Raw genomic sequence first — 19,913 nt, 5'->3', positions numbered from 1 at the left:
CTGCCACTACTAGAGGGTCCACCTCCATCCTCCTCCCCCTCTCTTCCTTTCAGCCCGCCCCTGTCAGCATCCACACACAACAGTGTGCTGTCTCTGTTCCAGGGGAGAATATCAGCTCTGCGCAGGGAGGAGAGGATTAGCTCAGCCACTCATCTCATCTGCATTTACGTTCCTAGGGAAGCACATGAGCATCCAAGGCTGCACCCCTTTTGTATAAAACCTGGCACTCCAATCATAGAGGCTGCACTTGATCTGCTGTCTTGACTGTGTGAAGATTCAAAGACTACAGTTTTTGTTTTCTTATTTATAGGTGTTTTGTATACTTTTTCGTCATACTCTAAAAGGACATTTATGTTGGAGATGCACTTATTTAACTGGGAAAATGCAAGTCATATTGTTTGACAGTCACTTCTTTTGAAAAAAATCAAGGAGACTATCCTCATTTTTTGGGACTTTTTTACACTTTTATCTTTTTTCCCTTTAGGGGATTGAAGCTTCAGAATGCCATCTCGAGAGGCCTATGATGTACAAAAGAAAGACAAGCCTCTGGTGCAAAAGGCCAAGAGAGAGGCCAATCAGGAGGACATTCTGGCGGCGGCTCTTGGAATGAGGATGGGGCCACAGAAACCTTCAGCCACTTTTTGGCAACCACTTAAACTGTTAGCCTACTCACAGCTCACCTCACTGGTTCGCAGAGCCTCGCTGAAGGAGGTTGTCCAGTTGCCCAGGTCTGAAAAAGTCCACAACTTTAAGGTAAGATGCCCCCGCAAAACTCTGTCTTCATGTCCTCTTGTGTGGCCGGAGAGCTGCTGCTTGTGGGGGATGAGGGAGCTTTGGGGGTGGGGGGTGAAAAACAGAGCTGTTTTGGTCTGTCCAGAGAGATTTTATCAAAAGAAAATCTGCTGGTAGGGCTGTAGAGCGCTGTTGTCAGTTAGAGCACCAGATGGGGAGATTATGATGCTGGACGAGGGTGAAACAGTGGAGGACAGCATCCCTGTTTGCCTTCAGTTTGGTTTTTAATGGGACAGAGAGCAGCAGCAGATTTTGACAATGTTTTTTTGTGCTGGTCTCTTCCTGCTGCTTTGCCCTTTCAGTTTGCTGATTGCTGCATTTTATCCTTTTGCATGTGTGAAGTTTGTAATTATGCACAGTATTGATGGTGTTTCGCTGCCATAATGGACAAAACATAAAATTGTGCAACAAAGCTGAGTTTTTTTTTTTATTTAAACCTAATTAGGCATCTTGACAGTTAATTAAACTAAAAATCTTTTGGATTTATAGAAAAAAAAAATGTGTCACTGTTAGAAAAATAAAGTAAAATCCTTTTGATTTCATGATTTCTAACACCAACAGTTACATGTAAAACAACAATCATTGCTTAAAGTTCTTATCTTAATTCATTCTTTGTGATTATGATTTCTGCTTGAATTTTATAGGGTGTTTACACATTAGTCTGCAGTTAAATCTGGTACAATGCATCTCTAATTCATCAATTAAATCTCTGTTTGTGGAGTGGGTTTCATGCACATCGAGGGAAACACAAAGTCCTTTGCATCAGCTAGAAAAAGGAAGCAATAGTAAAGAAACAGACAATGGCAAAAAAACCAAATAAACAAACAAAGGTAAAGAATAAGTAGAAACATAATATTAACAATGGAAGAAACACATTGTTGTTGATGCAGTTGTAATGATGAGCAAACACAAGAAGCACAAGATTCCAAGAAACATATAGAGAAAAGAAAACAACAAATCTCTATAAAAGCATGAAATTATTATGTGTTTATGAACGGTATTATTACTTTTTTTTCTCAAAGCCTCTGACAAATACAAAAACACATTTCCGCCTGTGTCTTTTATTAACTTGCTGCCAGAAAACTGGCAGAGCACTGTTTTTTTCTTGTTTGGTTCAGGGAACTCTCTGATTGGCTGGACTGTTGTTACCCACTGGAGTGTGGGAGCAATCTTTGCTCCGTCTCCACTGAAAAGTCTCCCAGCAACTTATTATACGGCCATTGTGTGAACATCTCACAAAGATGCAAGATTGCTCATCCCTTGTCCACAAACGCCTTCACCTTCTTCTTTAAGACATTTACAATCATACTCGTTGTTGCAATGGAACTGAAATACTTTTACTAAATGCTGCCCTGGGAAATGCTGGGTATGCAAAAAATCTTTTTAGCATTATCATTATTAAGGCCAATTCGTGATTCTTGTGCTGGTGATAATAAAAAATGTTCCTGATTCATTGAAAAACATCTTTAAAAAAAAGTTCTAGTTTAGTCAAGTGAAAGAAAAATGCTTAAATAAAGTATGCTTAAAATAATTTCTTTTATTTTTGAATAATCCAGTTTAGGTTTGCTGTATTTACATTTTTTGAACTACAAATGATCAAATTTTATCCAAATTCCTTAAAAAATAATAAAATAGCTTTTAAATCTACAACGTTAGCATCATTATGAAGCTATTTAATTGCCTCATTCTCTTACAATTTCCTGTCCCCAATGACTTGAAATCACAAAAGCAACTGAAAACCCATTTGGACCCAAATGATAGATATAGATTTCCCCCCCCAAATTCACTCCTTCATAGATTGTCGCTCTGGGTGGTGGGCAATGTAAAAAAAAACCAAAAAAAACCCTGGTTCAGGGATGAGAAGAAGGGGAAAGAGGGGAAATAAGTCAAATGTTTTTTTGTGTAAATAAGATAGATTAAATGGCTGGACTCGTCTGACTGTCCTCCTTCCTGCTGCAGGTCCACACCTTCCGGGGGCCTCACTGGTGCGAACACTGTGCCAGATTTATGTGGGGGCTGATGGCTCAGGGGGTCAAATGTGCAGGTATGTTCAATTCATCACAATAAAGCAACATTATATAAACTGCTATGTTTCTTTACCACACTTCTTTGTTACACTGGTGTTGTTCAAAATGAGCATTACTCTATATAGGTTACTTGGTTCATAATACATCTGGAGCTGGATTATTGAATTTTAATCCCAAACTCTCAACTCTTGATTGGGGATTATTGATTGTACAACAAAGCTGTGATGCAACATATATCCAATGGGATCTAAAACCTTATTTTTGACCTACTTTTGTTTGCGCTAAGTAGTATGAGGATCAGTCATGTGGAAAATTTACTTTCTGGGATAAGAATTCACAGCTTTCTGGGGCTGAAGAAACAAAATAAGTCAAATGGAGTTGATGCATTTTACAGCTCTCCCCATCATCTCCGTTGATGGATTATGCTACCCAGGCTGAGCACATTTGAAGAACATTCACTAGAGAGGCACAGATCCGTGACCAGCCAGTTGGAAACTCAAAAATCCCATATTTTTCCTATCAGTGGAGGCACCATACTGAACACTACCAAGTCATGCTGGCAACTGCCTTTGGTGTGGAAGTTGTTGCTGAGAAATAAATATGCTAAACTATTTAATAATTTGATCTTACTTTAAAAACAATTTACAGTCAAATTTGGTTGCTCCAAATGTAAAATTATGAACTTTCAAGCTCCTAAAAAAATCTTTAAACATCCTTTCTTGAAATCTGCAATCCATATGAGCAAGTCAAAGCTTTAAAAGAAAAAAACGTGAATCAGAAAATGGCCACAAAATTCTGAACAACTCGTTTTGCATACTCACCCACTTTGTGCAGTCATTTTCTGTCTTTCTGAATTTGCTCAGTCCTTTAGTTGCGAGTAGAATTCCTTGAGTGCGTTTCATCTCCAACATGTCAAATACTCCAGGTGAGATTTCTATCTCAGCACTACAACCCAGTCTGGTGTGTGTCTTTGATGTTTTATTGATGCAACAAAGTGTGTCACATAAGTCTGCAAGAGATCTGATATTAATTATTAACAACTTGATGCTGAGTGCTGACAGCAATCTATATAAAGCCTCATATGGTGGAAGCTAATCTTTATCAGCCACTCACATACAGACACATCATTCCTTCAGACTCACCCCCAGCTTGCTGAATCTGGGGCAGCAATGTCTCCCATGATTCTCACATTTGCATACCAAAAAAAAAACCTCACTGTTCTTCCAGCCCCCCTTTTTTCTTTTTTGTATGTGTGAACTGTTTTTGGCCCAGTGCCAGAGAGCAAGGCTCTGCATGTGCTTGTTGTGGCACATTTCCTCATCAGAGTAAAACCCCCCACCCGCCGACCCACCCAGCCTCATCCCATCATGCCTGTGAAGGAAAACAAAGCTGGCATATCTCTTTAATGAGGTGCAGAGTTGGGACTGTGTGGAAAGGAGCTTTTTTTCCACTCTCTCTCTCACACACACACATTAAAATGCAGCCCCTTTCAATCATAGAGCTGGGTCAAGCCCTATTTAACCTAAACACTTGAAATAATATATATAAAAACGAGGCCTGCCTTAAACATCTTTCCAGACAGAAAGGCGTCCCATACATTTTCTAGACTGGGATGATAATGTGCTGATAAGAAAATTAACAACCCTTTCTCAAATGGGAGAATAGCAAGAGTCAGCGTCTGGACTCCCTTGGGATCAGCCTCCCCCACCTGAGACCCCGGACCACCACCGTCCTCACACGGACAAGGGTAGCTCAGCAGGCTTGCAGCCGATGACACGCACATCCCTGTTATACGGCCTGTCTCATGTCTTTAAGAGAATCATCTCTTAAGGTAATTACATTTCTGCATCAATGCATATAAAAGCAGGCGGTGCGAATTTCTCCAGGGACCCATATTAATCAAAATATCCTCAAATGCTAAAAGCTTCCAAGGCTTTCACAGCTTTTTTTCTTTACAACACAAAAAATGCAACATTTCTCTCCTGGTTCTCGAATGTATATTTCTTAATAGCTTTTTGTTTAAAGCGGCATGAAACATACCCCCCATTACAACTTGAAGACACAAGCTCATCTAAGATCTGAAGAGCTGAAGAGGTGGCCCATTTTAATCTGGGAAAGTAGGTCTTCTGTAGCCCGCAGCGCCTCGATCGCTGCTTCCACTGACAATGAGCGCAAGCTTAGATTTGGAAAAGAATAGAGCCCTGCACTGACTGGCCTTCCTCTGGGCACCAGCATTTTCACTGAGCTTCTAACTCCCTACATGTGTCCCTGTTAAAGAGCAGAGCTGCAGCCTGTCTCTCTCCCTGCTGATGCTCTGTTCTTAACACAATGAAAGGAGCTGCGCCTCAAGGCCTCTTATGCTGTGACTGAGAGAAAGACACAATATGTTCTGCTTTTCCTGATATTCTCCTCCAATACTAGTGCCAAAGAGTGTATTGTGTCTTGTAGATATTTTTGGGCAACCAGAACGTTGCACTGCACATTCCCGTCTTGTTTTTTTTTTAGCTTATCTTTCTTTAATTGGTTCATCTGAATTCATCTAAGGCCATCTGGAAGGGAATGGATCTGTTCGGTACTCAAGGTTACTCCAATGCTGTGAGGAGATGAAACAAATTCTCCAGAGGTGCTGTGACATTTTAGAAGCTAATATGAAAAAATGAACAGTCACAAATCATCCAGTGAGACTTGGATTATATTTGTTGCCAAGTGCATTCAAGCAAACAAGAACGTCATGTCAAAGCAACTGCTTATTAATGATTCGATTCCTCTTCTTTTCATAGACTGTGGTATGAATGTTCACAAAGAGTGCTCGGCTCAGGTGCCCAACGACTGCAAGCCTGACCTGAGACACGTCCGTAAGGTTTACAGCTGCGACCTCACGACCCTGGTGAAGGCCTACAACACAGCCCGACCCATGGTGGTGGACATGTGCATACGGGAAATCGAGTCCAGAGGTTAGTTTTTATGCATTTTATACACAAGCAAAAACTAGAATGACATTTCACCTTGAAGTTTCTCACAGTTCGTCACATTACATCCATAAGTCATTATTGGGATTTTATGTAATGCGCCAACACAAAGTGTTGATTTAATCATAAGACTAATCAATTAAATGGCTAAAATGATGCGACAGTTTCAACTAAAATACAATAATTGTGACTCAACATGTTTGTCTTGGAGTATCTTTACAAATAATGCTGCTGGAACAAAACAATTGAAAAGGGGTTACTCAAAGGGGCCACCAAACACATTAGGTCTTCTGGTCTAATTTAACCAGAAAATCTTCGTCCTTGTGTTTGAAATGTCCGCTAAATGGGCTCTGGCCAATTTTAAATATGATATGGCTTTCTTTTAACACCAGGTTCAAGTTCATATCTGATAACTGTTAACATTTGGTGTTTTTGTATAGACTCTAAAGGTTGGATTAGATTTTATTTGATGGTGTCAGAGTAACGGTGGCTACAAATGCAAATCAAAACTTGTCAGATTTCTATTTTAAAAAATGAAAATAATGCTTCATTTCCTTCTGTTGCAAGAGTGAGCACAATTTTTTGTGTTTCATAAAATCATAACAAAATCCTTTGAGCCTGTGGTTGCAACATGGCAAAATGTGAAAAAAAGTTAAAGTGATATGAATATCTTTGGAAAGCAGTATAAATGGGTAAAAAAATATACGGTAGTAAAAGGTGGAATAAATAGAAACGTTTAAAATTCTTTCAAACTCTGTTGTTATAACAAAAAACCTCATTTGGAAACTTAATATTTTAATTTGATGAGACTCTTTGTTTCCGTCAAACATTATTCCAAGACAATAAAAACAATTTCATGTTTGACTTGTTTAAATTGATCACTGTACTTGAATACCAATTCTCCCTTTTTGCTAATTTCTTAACAGATAAAAGTCTTTGAGTGGCTTTAAGACTTTTGTTTCTTGTATTTTTAAAACAGTTTTCCTTCAAATCATCTTCAATGTGTACCCTTTTGGTTGTAGTGCTTAAAGTCTGATTCAATTACAGACTAATTTAATGTTTTTGTTTGCCAGCGGAGGCTGAGTGGAGTGATGATATTGCTGGTAATTGTAAATGTGTAATGAGGAAAACATTACTCTGTTTCCTGCTGTCTTAGCTGATTGCATTTCAGTTAAATCATTCAGAGATCTCTCATTGTCTCCCCTCTAATGTCTGTCTGTACCTAAGTTTGATTAATGGCTTTATTATTTTGCCCAGTGATGCAGAAAACTGTTTCCACAGACCCATGTTTCCTTTATTGCATGATACTGAGGATGTTTTGACTTTAATTTCCTCTGAATATTTCAGATTTAATCCTAAATTAGATGTTGCTAAATGCAGGTGAAAATGGTCTAAATCTCTCCTAAGAACTCGTTTGATATTTGAAAGTTTGCATGTTTTTTTATTAAAGGACTGAAGTCAGAGGGCCTCTACAGAATATCCGGATTCAGCGATTCGGTGGAAGAAGTCAAGTCGGGATTTGATAAAGGTTTGTCTTCTTTGTTTTATAGATTGTTATCAAGTCAAGGATGACACTTGAAGCCTGTTTGCATATGTCCACAAGACATTCAGATCGCTTCAGATTAATGGAAAATTGAGAGGATTAGAGTCCATCTGGGAGTGCAGATTCTGACATCTCTGACTCCTGTTGAATTTCACTATGTGGACAGATAAGAAGGGCCCTCCGAGGGCTCACACTGTCTTAAACGTGGCTGTGTTGGGATTCAGTAGTCAACTTAGTGAGAATAAACCTGTCGTGGCCGAGTGCTGTATGAATTTTAACCGTAAGAAGAACCCCACAGCAGTGGACTGAATCCTGAGCCAGATCCGCATGCAGGAGATCATCCATGACAGAGTGTCATTCCAGCTCACAGCGCTGTGATGTTCAGTCTGCCAGCACAAGTAGGCCACGCTCTCCTCTGGAAAGCATGCATAAATGAGCCAAAGTCAGAATTAAACAGGCCAAAGGCATGATAGCTGATACTCCGGGAAAAAAATAAGAGAGAGATCGGAAATTGATTTTTTTTTTTCCCCCAACACCATAACGCACTGTCTTTACTCCTCAGTTCACACTGTGATGTGAAAGTGCTGATGTGAGCCATTTTCAGTACAAGCACTCTCATTTTCCCACTATTGTCTCCCTTATCCTGCCACATATCTCTGCAGATGGCGAGAAGACAGACATCTCAGTGAACGCCTATGAAGACATCAATATCATCACGAGCGCACTGAAGCTGTACCTCAGGGATTTGCCAGTTCCTGTAATCTCCTACGATTCTTACCCCAGGTTCATCGAGGCCACAAGTAGGTTTAAGAAGTCATTTAAAGCACGCAAATATTATTGATGAAGAACATTGCTTTTCATTTCACATTTATTTTGCACAAGATCTCTAGATGGAGCAATTGTTTCAGATCACATCTTTGACGAGTAAAGAAAAAAATACACCATAGAAGTAAACTGTAAACAACGGAAAACCACCTGCAGACAGTGGTAATGTGGTCCTCAGATTTATATAAATTTATGACATCGGATCGCTTTGCTGAAATACTTGATGAAGTTATTTAAAATAAAACAGAATAGAATAGACATTTATAATGCACAAAATGCAGCTGATGTGCTGTACAGAATTGTTATGGCTTTTGCCAATTTTCAGCACTGAAGCCCTGATTATACAAAAGCCCTATTTTGATTTGTACATAATCAGCACAGATGACCAACTAGTTAAAATTACTTTAAGCTACACAATAAAACTCATATGCATGCAGTCCAATAAGTTTTAAATAACAAGCCAACTGCAAAACCCTCAAATACGTAAAAATAAGCTTATGCCAAATGTGATCTGCATCCAGACACAAGGAAACCCATCTGAAGCACATTATAAAGTTCTACTTTTTCCTATTTATGTCCAATAATTTACCTATCATAACTGTATGATGATTGGTGCAGAGTGTGCATTTTACTTAATTATGTTTTCCCAAAAAAACAGTTTTGCCTTGCTTTAAAATTAAAGCACTAATTAAACCACTAATCCCCAACAATATTGTCCATTGCTCTTTGATAAAAATGGCTTTTAGCCAACAACAGGAAGTACTTTTATCCCTCACTGCTTCCTCTGAGGCTAGAGTGATGCCTGACCACTTCTAAAGGGATAAATAATTTAAAATGCCAGATACCTCTGTAGACAGCTTTATCTAGCTTTAGCTTATTTATTCATTCCAAAAGATTTAAACATTTGGAAAACAGTAAGGTATGCTGTTTGTTTTGACAATAACTACTATTATTAGCAAAATAAGCCAGTGACATGATGTTTTTTTGCACAAGACGAATATGACCATTAAATGCATATATTCGCTTTTTTAAAAGTGATATATTTTCTAGATTTGTTCTATATACTACCATTAAATGTAGACCGTGCTGTAGTACAAGTATTTTCCTTCTTTACTTTTTTGGACAGGATTTGCTTTCCCTTCTGGTTGTCTTTCTCTGGGTATTTCCTAGACTTTCCAACAAGATATCTCTTAAATAGAAACTCTTTCATGTAGATGTTTTGAGCCACTTTACCCCTCGGGCCCCCGAGCCTGTGCCCCTCTGTCCCTTTCAGTGATCTTTTCATGCTGATCACGTCATCCTCTCTGTTTGGCAGAGCTAACAGATCCTGAGAAGAAGCTGGAAGCTTTCCGGGAGGCTCTCGCTCTGCTGCCGCCATCACACAAGGAAACTCTCAAGTACCTCATGGCCCATTTAAAAAGGTGAGTAATGCAAACAAGCCCTGTAACAGCTAATGGATAGAATGACATTTAAAACAACTTAAGAGAACGGAAGAGGAATGAACACAACACCAATGTTATTTTTCATTCCTCTCACACTGGCAGGGAGTTGTGTGCATGTCTAATTGTAATAAATATTTCAGGGTAACACAGAACGAGAAATTCAATCTGATGAGTGCGGAGAACCTCGGCATTGTATTTGGGCCCACCCTCATGCGTGCGCCCAACCAGGACGCCATGACAGCACTGAACGACATCCGCTACCAGAGGCAGGTGGTGGAGGTGCTCATCAAAAACGAAGATGTGCTCTTTTAAGCTCTGATCAACACTGTTTTTCTGTTTTCCAGCTGTTCCCTTATGTGAATACTTTTTTGCATTATAATGATGGATACTTTTTTTAATGCCTTCCATATGGACTAACATCTGTTCTCGGTGCACATGATGCACCTTACACTTATTTACTGACTCCCCATTTTTGTCGGGGGGTTTTTAGAAGCTGATTGGCCTGCATGCATGGTGCAAGGCCTCTTTTGATTTGTTGTTGTACCTTAGCTCGTGTTAAGATTGTGATTTTGCATTAGTCTGTCCTGTAGGTAGTAGTTGTCATCCATATTCCTTTCTGCTGGTTCTGCAGTTACTTCTGTGAAACTTTGTACATCAAGATGGAAATAAGCTACTAAATTTTCTTAGGTGATTTTTATGACGCTGTATTTTTTTACCTCTTTGATCATTTGTAAGTGACCCACAGTTTTTGGTTGAATCGACTTTCTGTATGTAAACGCTGGTGCATTTGCCTGATGGTAACATTTTTATTGCGCTATAAAACGGCATTATTTGTGAAATTAATTTTGTACTGTATTGTTTTTTTCTATACAACCTGTGCATGATCACTTTAATTTATTAAACCCTACTTTGACAAACTCTTTATGAATTATTGCCTTAATAAAGAATCAACATCATATTGGTGATTAAAAAAGCATTTCTTGTTTATGCATTTCTGTCTTGTTAGTCCTTTGACTGGGAAACGACAGAAAAAACTGCAAGCTCAGTATTGTGTATTTGGCTTATGTTCATGCGACGACAAAGACACACTGCTTCCAGTAAATAATACTTGACTATTGTTCATACATCTGATGCTGCAGCATCCATGACACCAAACACATTATTTGTATTTTACATAAACGGTACCCAAATGTGGGGGCATTTACCGAGGGATAATGTTACTGAATCTCATTCTCCATCAAAGAGATGCTCTGTCTGTACTAATGAAGATTTGTTTATTGTAGCAAACTAAATAATTTAATTGGTTGACATGGCTAGAGGGTGGGTTCTGTTTTTCAAGCCAGTTAAGTGGATAACTATTTGACCTCTTGGGGGCACTCATAGGCAGTGTTGAAGACACTAACACTTTCGGCACAGAATGATCTGAAGTATGAGAAATACAAAAAACGAGTCTGCGGTGTCCAGGAAAATGTTGCTTGTCCTGACATGATGAAGTTGCAGACTGAACTTTACGCCTGTCTAACCAACAGGATATGTGTAAAACATGCAAGGAAGGAGCATCATAAAATAAATACCTACTCCAATCAAGTGATGGCACACATGACTGAAATATGCACCCTCCCCCCTTGCTTTCTGCTGTGCTACAGCTCCTCCCCCATAGCAGAGTCTGCTTTGAATCCGCAACTTTATGTTGATCCTTCGCCATTTGCACAGCAACAATCTTGAGTTTGTATGCTCAAGATTTTCCATCCCATTTTTTTCCTTGAGGTCATAGTGGCAGTTTTAACAAATATGTTAAAAACATATTTTTATAAACGTTATCTACTGCAGCTTTAATGGTGGTATTTTAAACATGCATACACACAGTGTAACTATAAACTAACCCACAAATCAATAAAGATTTGGCCTCTTTTTCCCTGACTCTATACTGAATCAAATTCTGCTTAGGGCCTTACACATGAATAAATCATTCAGGTGGAAAGCTACCAGTGGATTGTTAGTCCAATATAATAAGAAAATAATATTCCAAGTCTTTTGTTCTGTATCCCCCATTTGGGAAGAAATTTCTATAAAGATGTGCCTCCAGTGTTGCCATGTTTCAAAGCAGAAAGGCTGAAAGAAAATAAGGCTGCAGTCACCTGGAAAATGAGATAAGATGCATGAAAAAGTTCCTGTGTAAGACTAAGACAATAAATGATAAAAAATGTTTACATTTGTGAAAAAAGTGCATCTAAAACCCCCCACACATCAGATGACTTTCCCAAAAGACACCCTCAAAACATCAGTCGTATAGATTCCCTGTGTGATTAAAACCTGATCCTTGTTACCTGAAGCTACACTCCTGTGCTCCGCAGAGGGCTTTGATTACTGGATAAATATGTAAACACTGTCACACAGAATCAATAATGTCTATCCAAACAATTTACAAAAACTTGTCGTGTTCATAATCTGGGCGTCATTGTACAATTTCTATTCTTACTATTGAGATTCAGAACACATATGAAAACTGGTAGAGAGTAATGTTTCTAGTTTATTTGGACATGTGGATATTTAATGTAAATTTAATAACACTGTAAAATTCAAGTAATGTGTAATATGACAAAAATGTGTATGCATACAGTCATTTGAATCAAATCTTATAAACAGTTTGGAAGTCAGCTACACAAATATCAATTTGATACTAATTATAAAACGATGCACTCAGATGGAGTTTATTTAAACAAATGGGTAAAATCTGTTCTTTGAGGTAACCAGATGATTGCATAAAGTCACAAACACTGCAGCAATCTCTCTCTCCTAAGGAGCTGTCTGAAGCCTTTAGGAAGAAGATTATAGCAGCTAATGAACCTGGAAATTGGTTTGCATTGGTCTTACAAGAGTTTGAAAAAAATAACTTTGACTGTATGAGAAATGATCTATAAGTGAAGGACATTCAAAATAAATACCCCCATGCTCTAGCAGTCTAGAACATGGGACTAAAAACAAATGAAAAGTCCAGGGGGAGAGTCAAAGCAAAATCTTTTAATATGAAGATGCCTGTGTCCATTCACTGGTTAATCAGTATTCCTGGTAACCACTGGAGCATGGAGACAAAAGAACACAAATTAGAGAAGAATTTACTGAAAAGGATAACTCAGGAGATTAATACAAGAAAATCTCAAAATCAGTGAATCTGGAGTTCAGTTAAATCCATCATCAAGGAATAGAAGGAATATGTCACATGTGTAAATCTGTCTGGGTCGGATCGACCTCACACACTGAATGACCGTTTCCCAAGGAGACCCATGAGCGAGACCATCAGAACACCACTGACTATGCTGAAGAAATCGGGGAGGCTGCAGACAAAAACTGTTTCATCGATTCTTCACCAGTCAAACTTTATGGGAGTGTGTTAATTTGAAAGCCACCTTTGAACAAAACTTAAATTAAGACTTGACTAGAGTTTGTGGGAAACTGGTCACATGGAAAAAGGTTTATTGATAACAAGAACTTTCTTCAACTATCTTTCTTCCTCCATTTTGATGAGACCAAAATGAAGGTTTTTGGTCAACAAATAAGATTCTTTGTTTGGCAGACATCAAACTCTGCTCATCAACAAAATACGCCACCCCACTGTGAAGCATGGTGGTGTCAGCATCATGCTGTGGGGCGCTTCTTGGTAGCTGACCCTGGAAGACCTGTGAAGGTAGAAGATAAAATGAAAAATGAATGAAAATCCAGCTAAAGCTACACAGAAATGGTCTGAAGACAGCAAGGTGGATGTTATAGAGTGGCCTAGTCAAAGTCACTTTGACATGAAAGAGGTTTCGTTGTTGTTGGTTTTGATAAAAAATAATATGTTGATCATGACTGATTTGTGAAAACATGCATGTGAATAAATGTATGTATATATCTCTAGATAGATAGATAGATAGATAGATAGATAGATAGATAGATAGATAGATAGATAGATAGATAGATAGATAGAATACACACACAAATATCATATAATATATATATAAATATAGAAGGAATATATTCATTAATGTGTACTTTTACACAGGAAATTTGTACTGTTATATATATCCAGTATATATATATATATATATATATACTGCTCAAAAAAATAAAGGGAACACTTTAAGTGTTAAACACCTGTTTAAGTGTTCCCTTTATTTTTTTGAGCAGTGTATATATATATATATATATATATATATATATATATATATATATATATATATATATATATATATATATCTAAAGAGAAAGAGAGAGAAAGAGACGATGAATATATGATGAATATATGATCTGTCATGTCAAATTTTCCTTTTGGCAGCTGTTTCTTTAATTTAATTAAATTTTTTTCTTTTTTTTTTTCTTTTTTTTTTTTACTTCTTTTTGCAGCATTTCAGCAGCAATCAAGACTTGACATTTAATCACTTGGCTGTTGGGACCACATCACATTGAGTTAACATAAGCCAAGCCCAGGCGTGTCTCGATTGTGTGGTAAAATTGGATTTTCATCCAACCGTTTAGCCTGCCCTTTCTATTTTGAGTATATCCTACCTTCATCCATGATCTGCACTGACTGCAAAAGGAAGCAAATCGCAGCAATAAAGCTATCAGGGTCTTTATCTCCCAGGCAGATAATGCCATGCAAGAGTGGTGTCTCTTCAATGTACTGTTCATTGGATGTGCATCATTCAAGGCAACATGTCAATGAAAGTAAATTTAAAAGGCTGTGATCCATGAGAAAACTGACCTTTCTCTTCGAACTTGATGTTAATTTCTCCTCCCTGTAAAATCCTGACTTGAAAATATGCAAATGTTTTTAATTTTACAGATTGCTTTCTTATTCTGTTAAATTATTTTGCCATCATATTAAAATTTTCCATACTTATAAACGAAGCTCATTGGAAATGCATGCAGCGTCGCCTTTATGGTCTGGCAGCTGATTCCACTAGAGCCGTCATATTTTTGTCATAAGTTGTCTTATGTCCTCATCTCATCAGTCTTGAGTCAATCCATCTCTTAAAGCCAAAATTCATTTTATTTATTTATTTATTATATTTTTGTAGTGGGTTAGTAAAAATCCAGTTTCTTTACAAAATTACTTTTAAGAAAGTCATTCGCTTTCTTTAAAGGACCAGATGGCAACATATAAGTGCTCACTATTTTTTTGTGTTAATACAATAAAACAACCATCAAAACACCTACTTGGCATATTCCCTATACAAAGTATATTTCTGTTTACGACAATAGAAACAAACTACAGGTCTGAAGGAGCCTTTAGACACATCCTCATTCTGATCCATGGCAGTGCTTTTCTGTTTTAAGGAGGTGTGGCTCCAAACATGCTGTTTTTGTCAAAGTAGAAAATTTCAAATGATCTATCTGGTTTGAAAAACAATGGAAAGCCCAAGTGTTTATTATTCCTCTTTTCTACGTTGGAGATTTTTAGATTTTCTGGCTCTAAAGCACATAGTCAGTCCTCAGAGGCCAGGTTTCTGCATGTTTCAGATTTTACCCTTTTTTCACACATCTGAATTAAATGAATGGTTCATTCGTTGGACTCTTTAGAATTAAGGTAAATGTTGGTGAGGTAATTCAGTTGTTTGAATGAGCTGAATGCATCTAAACATGCAATGTGTTGACCATTGAGGGCTGGAGTTGGACACCCCTTGCTAAAATATCTATGACATAAGTAATAAAGATGCTGTTTCTTTATTTCTATAAGAACACTGTGTTCTTTACATTGTTTAACGAACATTATTATCTCTCCAACAAAAGCTCTTTAATCCTCTTAATCTCCATCCAGGCCTAAAACTCTAATGTGTGTAGTTTTCATCAACCCCCTTCAGATTGATGCTTCTATTCAGATTCAGTGAACATTTAATCACTTACAGAGCAGATGTAAACACATGAGGTACAGTCCTCCAGAGGGCGGAAACAGAGAGGGAGCTATAATCAGAGCACCAAGCATGTCAAACATCTGAACACAATAAAACGTGAGACATGAGGCGGGCTTGGATAACTGGAGCTTAAATGCTGTGAATTCAGGTGACCCGAGTGGTTGGATGGAGAGGAGGAGGGGGACCGGTTAAGCCAAGTCTTTCTAATTCAAATGTTGCCAAAATGGTCATTTGTCACTAAGTGAGATGAATGAGGCCTGTGGATGAGTGACTGGCTGATTGAACAGATCGAGGATGTGAGGAAATTGAGTTGCTTGACCCATCACAGGCCTGACGGAGCGGGCGGGGCAAAGCAGAGAAGAGACACACAAGCAAACCTCCTGGCCTCTTGGAGACACGGAGATTGATAACTAAATGTATTATATTGTTTATTATACTTATGTATAAATATTTTTAGGTGCTGTAGGAATGCTTATAGAAATAAAAGAAGGTAAACCTTCATCTGTAATTAATAGTTGCAACTTGTACCGTCTGTAGAGATTTTACCCAATATTTGATGTATTTAAAAGTAAAACCCTGCCTATATTTTATTCTAGAAGACACATAGATGAACTTGTGCTGATGTAAAGGTAAATCCTCATGTAGATGCAACGGTCGAGCTTGTCAGATAGTTAATGAAAACATGAACACTACCATGTTTGTTTAAACTACTCATGTTCTGGATGCCTATTAATCATTGACTACATACATTACCATGCAAAAAAAAAAAAGAAATCAAATTTTAAATCTGTATTTTGTTTGACCACTATTCCATTAAACCTTCATCAGTTCTTCTGGTAACGCTCAGATATCTTTTAAAACAATTAGATTTAGGTTGTTTCTACATATATTTGGAAACTAAAGTCTGATTTTCTGCAAATCAGACGTTGCAGAAAAGATTGTAATTTCCTTACAATCTTCTGTTTTTTCTTACAATCTGAGACATGAACAGTGATGCTGGTCATCGTGAGGCTGGGCAGAGGTTCATTACTGGGTATCTGCAGGCAACATCAAACTATGGAGGAGGTTCCTTGGGAATTTCAGAGTGCTTTTCTGTAAACTAAGCTCAAAATTTGGAAGAAAATAGTATTTTTTCCTCAATCGTGAAAACTACAAGGAGTTTGATTGGTCTAAATATTGGATATTGGGTCAACAACCCAAAACATTTCTGTATTTTGTTTTTTGGGGGGAGTAGGAGGGTTCAATGTCATATTTAAATATTAGATGTCATGTTTTCATTGTCTGTAAGTGAAAATGTAACGCTTTATACAGAAATGTCCACTTAAAAACATCAGTCTGTGTGTAATTAATCTACATAATGTGTTTCTCTCAGAGAATTGAGTAGCAGAAATATATTATATTTTCAATAAAATTCTAATATATTTAATATGACTGTTCCTTATACATATTTTTTCACATCAGCCTAAAATCTTTGCACAGAGCTGTGTCTCCACATGCTAAATACTCATCTTTTCTCAAAACGTTTTCACCAGAAAGCAGCTTTCTATGTTGAAGTTTTGAACCAACTACTTCCAAAACTGTGTCCAGCAGAATTCACCTCAAGTCCTTTATTGGAACAATAATAACAAACCTGCAGTGGAGGGAAGAGAATTATGAAGGCATCAAAAGGATCTCAGTCCTATCATTTGACATTTGATGACCAGATTTGGTTCTCCACAAGAAGCATGCTGTCAGGCTACATTTAATCCAGATCATGTCAACTTTTCTCTCAAAGCTTATTGTTTTCATTTTCATCAGCTTCATGTGGCCTGCAGATCGTAACCTTTATAAACAACAAGTATGTATGTGTGTATGTATGTAGCTCAGATTGTTAAATTTGTACTGTCTGTGTTGAAAACCCCCATCGTCACCAGCAACCCACCATATGCTGCCTCTGACGATTTACTGCTTTGCATCAACAACTTGTACTCTCCCTCTGGTCCTCAGGCACTGATGTCTCTTTGCATTAACATTTAGGTTATTGTTGCTCTTGTTGATGAGTTTCTGCCTGGAGTGCCAAATGTGGCTTCAAAATTGTTCTTGAGACCAAATTACTGCTTAATTGCAACCCACCTGTACTTCTGAGGACCTATTAGGAAATAATTGAGATGCTTTTCCTACGCAACTCTAGATTTATTTTTTTTTTTTTTGGTCTGGACTATATAATCTCACCAGTCCTACAAAACAACTTAATCCATATATAATCACTTTCTTGCTCTCAGTCTGAGTCATGCATGTTTGTAAACATTATGCTTAATCCAGCTTTTCATAAATAGGTTAAAACAGAAGAGTGAAAATCTAGTGGCGGTGAAGCTCTTTGGTGTAATAATTACATCTCATTTCATCAACATGAAACTTTTTTTTTACTCAGCTGTGGTCTTTCATTGTCTTTGTTGCTTCATATGAAGAGGTACACTGAACAGGTTCACAGCTCCTGCTGAAAGGAGAACTACTGGCTTGATTTGTATGTCTAATAAATCTGTATAATATGCAGGTCTCACTCATATGTTATATATATTTATAACATGCACCGTGATGTATTTTAAGGATTTCTTTTTGTGAATTTTGATGATTGTAGTTTGAAGTTGATGAAAACCCAAACTTTAGTCTGACTGAAATTTATAATCATAAGCTATAAACTGAACAAGTTAAAAGTGGGGTATGCTTATGAAAAATAGAACTTAAAATGATTTTTGTAAGGTGCTGTAGCCACCTGTGTATATCTGTGCACATCCCTGCTGGTGGTGCTGTAAGTTTTCTGCCAGATGGCAATGACTTAAACAGTGAGTGAAGAGGATGAGAAAAGTCTTTTCAGACCTGAGCATCTTTCCTCTGCATGATCCGTCATATAATTACTGAAATGAGAGCTGTTTTAACTGATTGAAAATATAGAAAACATGAGCCACTTTAAGTGTTTTCATTTATAATGCAAATCTGTCTTTTAGTGTTTTCTCTCGACTTTTGTCAGTAATCATAAAAATGTTCTCCAATGTTGAATACTGCTAGATACAATGAGAACTTACCCTTATTTTCTAGGTTTTGTTTTAATTACCAACTCTGCATTTGGCTGATCCTTGTATTTAATCCTGTTTATCAGACTAACTGCCCCTGCATCTGCTGCTGCAGTAACTTCCCAGCTTATGTGCACATCTGGCAGTGTTCCCATTGTATAAGGCCTGCCTCATTACCCAGTGTCCCTCCGCGCTGTCATGTCTGAAAGCAGGCCTTAGCTTTAATGTATAATACATCACTCGATCCCAGGCTCTGATATGGCTGCTGACAGGAACGTGTGGAGGAGAAACCAGCTCAAGAAGATGATCTCAATGGGATAACAGCAAAACAAAAAACAACATGAACAAAACATTTCTGTGTAATTTGCCAAAATAAGTCAGTCATTTATTATTTTAGAGCTTATAAATTAAAATGGACTATTTACCTTCTAATTATAATTTGCCTATGCGATAAGCAAAGCACTGATTTTGGTGTGTTAATTGTAGAGCGTTTATCTATTTATTTATTTATTTATTTATTATTGGATGCGATAAAAAGAAACAGCTCCCCCTTTTTGGCGATTCAGAGACATCGCCTGCAATATCCTCAGATCTCCACATTTTTCTTAGAAAAAGAAATATGATGTAAAATATTTACAATATTTTTTTACTTTTTAATGTAAATCTGCTATTATCTCCCCATGTGTATTTAAACATTGGAACCTTCTAAAAATTAGATAATAGTATGTCTACAACCTTTGTTTAAACATATCACAAAACGACAATAAATTACTGATAAAGACTGTTGTCAGCTAAAAGGAGGACTTTGAAATCATCTTAGCAATTCCTTTCTGCTTCCTCTTTAATATGAACCTTTCGCTTGGGAACAACCATTTATCTCCTGTTGTGTAACTGAATACAAGTGGAGCTTAATATTCTGAACGTCATAGAAATTATTTTTATTTATTTCAATAATTCAATTCAGAAAAGGGAATCTGTTTATTATATCCATGTATTGCACTTTTCAATATATACATTTAAAAAGTTATTTTATGATCATGTAATAGCCTTACACAATCATGAAATACTGCTGACATGTATACTTTCCATTTTCAAAAAAAAAAACTTGGTCAAATTTTCTATGTTCTGGACCACATGTTCAGTTTGTGACAGAAAAGATTAATGTTAGACGAAAGTAACAAGGAGATAGAAGGAAAGAAGAGGTAAAGGTACAATTTAATGCAATTTTGATTTCTTGAAGCTTTGCAGTCATATTTTCTGTGTTATTCTGCCATCTAGTGGCAGCCTACAGAACAGATGCGTTGCTTTGTTCTGTTTTTATCTTCTATTTGTTCTATAACTTTTGTTATGCTACTCTCGTCACTTGAATGAATA

At 37.3% G+C, this 19,913-nt stretch overlaps 1 protein-coding gene across 1 annotated transcript; it reads left to right on the top strand.

The window, feature by feature from the left end:
• The first annotated feature begins 501 nt into the window (after positions 1-501).
• On the top strand, positions 502-10,522 carry chn1 (chimerin 1). The gene is made up of 7 exons (XM_028024403.1): positions 502-753; positions 2,752-2,836; positions 5,600-5,773; positions 7,239-7,316; positions 7,994-8,131; positions 9,472-9,577; positions 9,739-10,522. The coding sequence occupies exons 1-7, from the start codon at positions 502-504 to the stop codon at positions 9,908-9,910; spliced, it is 1,005 nt and encodes a 334-aa protein (XP_027880204.1). The 3' UTR covers positions 9,911-10,522.
• Positions 10,523-19,913: the final 9,391 nt, after the last annotated feature.

The sequence above is a fragment of the Xiphophorus couchianus genome, chromosome 7, assembly GCF_001444195.1.
Source record: "Xiphophorus couchianus chromosome 7, X_couchianus-1.0, whole genome shotgun sequence".
NCBI lineage: Eukaryota > Metazoa > Chordata > Actinopteri > Cyprinodontiformes > Poeciliidae > Xiphophorus > Xiphophorus couchianus.
The sequence above is the reverse complement of the archived record's forward strand: the minus strand, read 5'-3'. Positions and strand labels throughout refer to the sequence as shown.

Excerpts from the sequence above, each read along its gene's own strand:
- chn1 (XM_028024403.1), top strand. The coding sequence starts at position 502 with ATGCCATCTCGAGAGGCCTATGATGTACAAAAGAAAGACAAGCCTCTG. Across the intron at positions 754-2,751 it reads AAAAAGTCCACAACTTTAAG|GTCCACACCTTCCGGGGGCC; the intron begins GTAAGATGCCCC and ends TTCCTGCTGCAG. Across the intron at positions 5,774-7,238 it reads ACGGGAAATCGAGTCCAGAG|GACTGAAGTCAGAGGGCCTC; the intron begins GTTAGTTTTTAT and ends TTTTTATTAAAG.